This window comes from Aspergillus brasiliensis (genome assembly GCF_001889945.1).
Source record: "Aspergillus brasiliensis CBS 101740 unplaced genomic scaffold ASPBRscaffold_4, whole genome shotgun sequence".
Classification (NCBI taxonomy): Eukaryota; Fungi; Ascomycota; class Eurotiomycetes; order Eurotiales; family Aspergillaceae; genus Aspergillus; species Aspergillus brasiliensis.
Window position 1 is genome coordinate 2,466,446 of NW_027137445.1, and position 6,179 is coordinate 2,472,624.

The window sequence follows — 6,179 nt, forward strand, 5'->3', positions numbered from 1 at the left end:
TATTACTCCATCGAATAACTTTCTCCCAACCATATCTCTAATCCTTCTAACTGGTCATAACATGTCAGTCTTCCAGGTGGGCGAATGATAGTAGGCACATAGACACTAACAAAAACCATAACCGCTCCCCGCCATTATCATCTCCAAGGAATACGCACTCTTACAATCATGAAAATTTTAATCGACAAAGACACTTAGGGTTATTTACTGCACGCACCCGCGAAATAAGCCACTTCAGATAGATATTCATACCATACTGCTGCAAAATACCCGGTATCACATTACATAGTTCATTCGCCGCTATACGAAAAGAACAAACCAGCGACATAGGCTTACTATGATTGGACGGATCTATTAGCATGCATGGAGAGAGAAAAAAGAGTGCTTGATCAGTTTCCATTTCTTCTATATAACTAAGCCTAGACATTAATCATTGATAATCCCGTACTAGTTAGATCCTGTCTATCAGTAACCCCGGCCGTGCTATGCGTAATCATGCCAAATAAGAATCAAATCAAACCAAATCAAAACGTAACAAACAAAACCAGAGAGGTATCTCGAGAACAATCTGACACAGAACTAAACTTTTGAAGCCTGGCCCTGCCTTCACCTCAATTTATGGGAAGACTTGTTAATGATCCAGGATGAATGTGGGGGTGGGGGTATATATGATGGAACGCAATGGGTATAGAATAGGGAAGAGACGACGTTTCTGAGCCACAAGAAGGAGAAAGGGTAGGAAATCAGTACCCGTAAACCGAAGCGCGAGACCACTTCCCCTTGGCTCTGATGCGCTTTCCAAAGATATAAAACAGATAAGGAATGGGGATCAACGCGACAGCAACAAATCCCAAGACACTGGCAGCCCAGTCGACGCCCAGACGATGGAACATGATGTTAGCGAAGAGAGGGAAGCAGCCCGCGAACAAACTTCTGAGGAATGTGTTCGCTGCGACAGCGCTCGCGGAGACTTTCTGGAAGGTGTCGATCAGGTAGTTCAGGGCGGCTTGGAAGATAGTGAAGAAGCCGAAGCCCATGCAGACGGCGCCGATGATGGGAGCGATCCAGTGGATGTGGGGATCACTGGTCCAGGCGAAGATGAAGAGGCCGGCGGCGAAGACGATGGAGCCGAGCATCATGGGGGGCAGGCGGGCTTCGGGGACAGGGAAGTTGTTGTTGGCTTTGAAGCGGGAGATGTAGAATTTCTGGTTTAGGAGGTTGATGCAGGCGCCGAAGAGGATACCGACGAGGTAGGCGAGGAAGGGCAGGGCGCCGACGACTTGGTTCCAGCCGCGGACTTCTTGGAATTCGATTGGGAAGGAGGCGAGACTGAGGTAGAGGATGCCGTAGACGAAGGAGGCATAGATGGCGACGAGGAAGCAGATGGGGGTGCTGAGGAGGGCGAAGGGTCGGATGAGGTACTTGTTGCCGAGTTCCTTGAAGGTGACGTCCCATTCTTCGTGGCGGGCGTGGAGAGCCCAGTTGCCCGTTTCGAAGCGGAGGCGTTGCGCCTTGTAGACGAGGAGAACCGCCGGGTAGCTCTCGTCGAGGAAGATGAGGTCCATGGCGAGGAAGAACATCATCATAATGCCGGTGATGTATTCGGTCCAGCGCCAGCCGAGGTAGCTCTGGCAGATGGCACCTCCGACAATCGGACCCAGCACCGGTCCTCCGACCACAGCCATGGCGTAACCGACAATAGCGGCGCCTCGCTGTTCCGCGGTCCAGATGTCACTCAGGACACCACCGGTGTTGGTAACAGGCGCGGAGCCAAAGAATCCGCAGAAGAACCGAGTCAGCATGACGGTCTGGAGGTCCTTGGCGGTTGCGGTAGCGAACGAGAAGATGGCGGCGATGAAGTACGGCGCAAGCACAGCAGGTTTACGTCCGTAGACCTCGGATAGGGGCGCCCATACAAGGGGACCGAGACCTAACCATGTCAACTATATGCGCAAAGGTCGAGCGATAGGATCAAGACCTACCAAAACCGAACAACAGCAGCGTTGTACCCAATGTACCGACCTCCTCACCCACATGAAACTCCGCGTCGATTTGGCTTGTGCCCGTAGAGAAACTGCACTTCGTCAATAACTGAAATATAGATCAAGTAGTTATCCGCGGTAATAAAAGCAAGCATACATCGAACTAGCCCAAGTGGCACCTATCGAACGCACTCACTGTTAGTATATCGCCTTATAAGAGAGAAAGAGAGACTATAACAGCATCGCACGTACCCATTGTAGTCAATCCATACAATATCGTCGTAACCGCCTTCTTGCGAAACCCCCAGTTCATCGGCCTATACGGATCATCCGGCCCATCAAAGTCGACAATGACGTCCTCGGAGGTTTTAGTATGCGACAGCGGATGCGTGAAGCGGGCAGTTTGACCCGGTTCGCGACTGCGAATGCGCGAGATCACCGAATGCGCACGATTCTCAAGTGCCGACATGCCCGATGCCGCGGTAGATTGTTTCTCCAATGCAGTCGGATCGTCCTGGTGAACATATGCGCTGTGGTCTTCGGAGGATTCGACATCCTCGGACGAGAGCGAGGAGCGTGAGTGCTCACGTCGCGACATCTTGATAAGGACTATATCCAATTGATTATTTCGCCGGCGTTTAAAAATGGCGGTTTAAAAACCCGGTAAGCCACTATGCATATGAGAGAGGAGAGATAATGATATCAGAGGAGGACCGAATCAATTAAAGAAAAAAAAATGTCCCCGTAAGTTCGTTCAATCTCCGAAGATAAAAAAAATCCCCGGGATCTCCGAAAGCAAGTAGAGGTGGGATAAGATAATTGCCGAGCCCCAAGCATGCGATAGAAATTCAACTAAATTATTAGAATCACCACCCGTTTAAACAGGTACCTGAGAATGATTCAGCAAGTGGAGGCGATGATTCAAATCGCCTTCCCATGGCAGGATATGCCAGTATCTTTAAGGCACATTCCTTTGGCGTGGAACCGAAGCCCGAAGCCGTTTTACCCGGGACCAGTCGTCATAGCATCGGACGTCCGATAGCGGCCATCCAACACGGGTTTCTTTGCATCTGCCGCACGCTGATTCGGCCAGCCGGTAGAACTGTCGGCCGGATCGACGTCAATTCCTGGATAGATCAGGCCTTCGAATCGCCCTACGCTCACCATGAGTCACATTCTGCACGTATCACGGCCTGACAGGACAATTCTACCCGCCAAGACAGGCGGAAGGCCGTGATGAGGGTCACTTGTCAGGGACGGATGCATCCGATGGGGTACGTGACAGTCCGGATACTTATCCGACCCACGGAGATCGTCGCCACCGCTGGAAAGTCTAACTGTCGGTCAAAGAGTTAAGAGAGGTCTACTATGGTCTAGACAGGGCAAGAGATAAGGGCGGGCCGTTATGTCTATAATTGTCCTCCTACGTGGTGTCGGTCCCCTGTAACAAACAGCAAACATGCATCGATTGCTCCGTCTATCCCTTTAAGTTCTTATCGTAATGTTCCAATGCTGGCGGTAAATGTACAGCGTCATAATACATCAATCATCCATCCTCATGCGGATGTCGTCGCATGTGCACTCTCCCACTTCTCAACGGCCTCCAGCGCGGCCGTCACTTTGAGCCCAACTCGCGCGTCTAGTTCATAACTCTCCCACTTGGCCGCCTTCTCCAGGTGCTCTTTGCATTCGCGCACTTGCCGACGCTCAAGCTCCGTCTCGTTCTCGGTGCTTCCAGTAGCTGGTTTCTCACTCAATGACTGCGGTCCTCCGTGGACAGCACTGTACGTCGGGCGCTCCATCCACAGATTAGCCGCCATCTCAAAGTGTGCCACCGGGTAGATCCAGTCATCCTTGAGATGTCCAGTGAACTGGGACTTGTCCTGGCTGAAGATGCTCGTGCGGATGATCTCTTTCGCCTCATCGTGTCGGCGCATGGCGCGGAAGACGGCTGCGCGGAGGAGCTGCAAGATGGCCTTCTCTTCCGGACCCTCGCGTGACCATGTTTTATTGGCATCGCTTTCAGACCACGCCAGCTTCGTCATGGATTCTTCCAGCTGTTCCTGCGTCATTCGGCTATGTCCGTTCCAGAAGAAGATCATCTCTTCAATCGGATCCACCCCCACAGCATCCACCAGGGGTACCTTCCACTCCTTGGCGCGGGCCTCCCACTTGGCGATCTTGCGAGAAACAAAGACGTCAAACGGCAGCTGTCGCGCCATGAACTTTTTCTTTCCAGCCAATGGCGGCGCCTTCCGGAAGTACTCCACGGCCTTCTCGGCATGTTTGGCGGCCGCGGTCGCATCTGTTCCAGCAACGTTTCGATATAAGCTGAGATGAGCCGAACCTGCAATATAGTAATAGAGTGATCGAGACCATGAGTTGAGTTCAACGCACTGAAATGGTTAGTTTGATGATGTAAACTTTGTACGTGAACCAAAGACAACATACCTCCAGGAAAGACTCTGCGCAAAGCTCGTATCTGTGGAGATACATAGCGTTCAGACTCCGTTCGAAAACCCGTAGCGCCTCGACCTGCTTGAGCGGACTGCGGTCTTCCCCGCAGAGCAGCTCCAAAGCAACATCCAATTTCTTGTTTGCTCCGTTCATCCGTGACTCCTCCAGCAACCACAACTGACTCTTCGGGAACCGTTTCCGCATCAGGGCCAGCAAGGCCTCTAACCGTTCCTGGGGGTAGCCCTGCACGTCATCGCCAGGGACGGGATCGGGCATGATGTCGCAGTACCGAACAAAGCCGTTCGAATAGCCGAGAATGGAGAAAGCAGCGAGGGCGCCAATCAGGTTGTGGAATTTACTGGCTTGCCAAAGCATCCTTAATCCGCGCTCCTTGTCCCCGTGGAAGCCAATGATTCCCAGAAGCTTACTGAACGCGGGCGGGACCATCGAGATCAGGAGCAGAAGAATTCCGAAGCAGAAGTTGGCACCAGAGTGGACGAACACGTCGATCTGGTTCTTGAAAATGTCCGAATCAGGATCATGGCTCAGCATATCAGAAGGGCCTGATGCTTCGGAGTCCGCGGAGATTGAGAGGTCCGAGAGCTCTTTTTTCAGGTCGCTTGGTTCAATTGGAGATGCAGGAACAGACTTGGTTCCCGCTCCCTGCCCAGAGCCCCGCGTCAGACTCTCCGTAGAGGTACTGTTTCCGGAGTTCCGCGCCTGCATGATGAACTTTTGCTCCATCTTGAGGATAGCGTCTAGGGTGATGTAGGCCTTTCTGAGCCTATAGAAACCTTTGATACTTTCCGTAAGGCTTTCGTTCAGGACGCCGACGACGGCGCTCATGAGCTGCGCCATGGCCTGGCAAAGCGCAAATTCCGTTCCGGGAGCATATATTTGTGAGTGGTACGTATTGGGCGCATGAGAGTTATGTTGCGCGCGATGCTGGTCGTTGGCGGCACTCGTCTCCGCGGCATTGAGTCGCTCCGAGGCTATAGAACATTAGTGATCGGGTAGACCTCTAACAGGACACTGGTCACACTGGTTACACACCCTGACGCATGATCTCCTGTTCGAATCCCAGTGTGGCCCGAATGAACGCAACGACACCTCTGCCAAGCTATATACCAGGCACGAGTTGTAGATCAGCAGAGGCACTACAGAGCTAGTGACTTCGAAGATCGGCAGGTACTTGTCCAAACCAAAGGCATACGCACATTATGAAACGACGAGGTTCCTTCGGAAAGACCATCTTCGGCGCCGTCCACATCGTCGTTGAGGATTAGAGTGGCAGCTGGTTGCCCAACCCGTCAGTCAGCATAGCGCCTTTAGCACTGATCCCGGAAGAGCGGGGGTTCGATGACGCATGGAAAATTGGACATACCCCTCATAGCATCCTCAACTTTGAGTCCCAAAGAATTGATTGTCAGCGTCTTTCGCAAAATAGACGGCGCTGAGAAGGCCTCTGTGCTCACTCACGATCTCGCAGTTCGGACAAAGAGTCCAGGGACTGGGTGGAGGCCGGCTTCTTGCCATAGAGCCACGAGCCTACGCGAAACATATTGAAGAGAAGGAAAGCCCGGTTATTCAGGCTTGGAAGAGGAGAATGAAACTAAATAGGAAGTTGTGCACGAGACGTATGGCGATCAATTAACCAAGAACCGAAGGGCTCCGAAGCCCAAAGCGAGACGTAGACGGAATGGGAAGATTATCGAATCTCCCATTCGATACGCACCAAGA

The 6,179-nt window shown here is 52.2% G+C and overlaps 2 protein-coding genes across 2 annotated transcripts; both read right to left on the minus strand.

Annotated features, from left to right (window-relative positions):
- Positions 1–381: 381 nt before the first annotated feature.
- Positions 382–2,898, minus strand: ASPBRDRAFT_174874 (MFS transporter). Its single transcript, XM_067619788.1, has 4 exons — positions 2,235–2,898; positions 2,140–2,161; positions 1,983–2,074; positions 382–1,930 (listed from the first exon to the last, which is right to left on the minus strand). The coding sequence occupies exons 1-4, from the start codon at positions 2,578–2,580 to the stop codon at positions 744–746; spliced, it is 1,647 nt and encodes a 548-aa protein (XP_067481171.1). The 5' UTR covers positions 2,581–2,898; the 3' UTR covers positions 382–743.
- Positions 2,899–3,269: 371 nt separating this feature from the next.
- On the minus strand, positions 3,270–5,968 carry ASPBRDRAFT_64554 (TTC39/IML2 family protein). Its single transcript, XM_067628482.1, has 5 exons — positions 5,919–5,968; positions 5,657–5,841; positions 5,493–5,559; positions 4,434–5,431; positions 3,270–4,378 (listed from the first exon to the last, which is right to left on the minus strand). Exons 3-5 carry the CDS (start codon positions 5,500–5,502, stop codon positions 3,539–3,541), a joined length of 1,848 nt encoding a protein of 615 aa, XP_067481172.1. The 5' UTR covers positions 5,503–5,559; positions 5,657–5,841; positions 5,919–5,968; the 3' UTR covers positions 3,270–3,538.
- Positions 5,969–6,179: the final 211 nt, after the last annotated feature.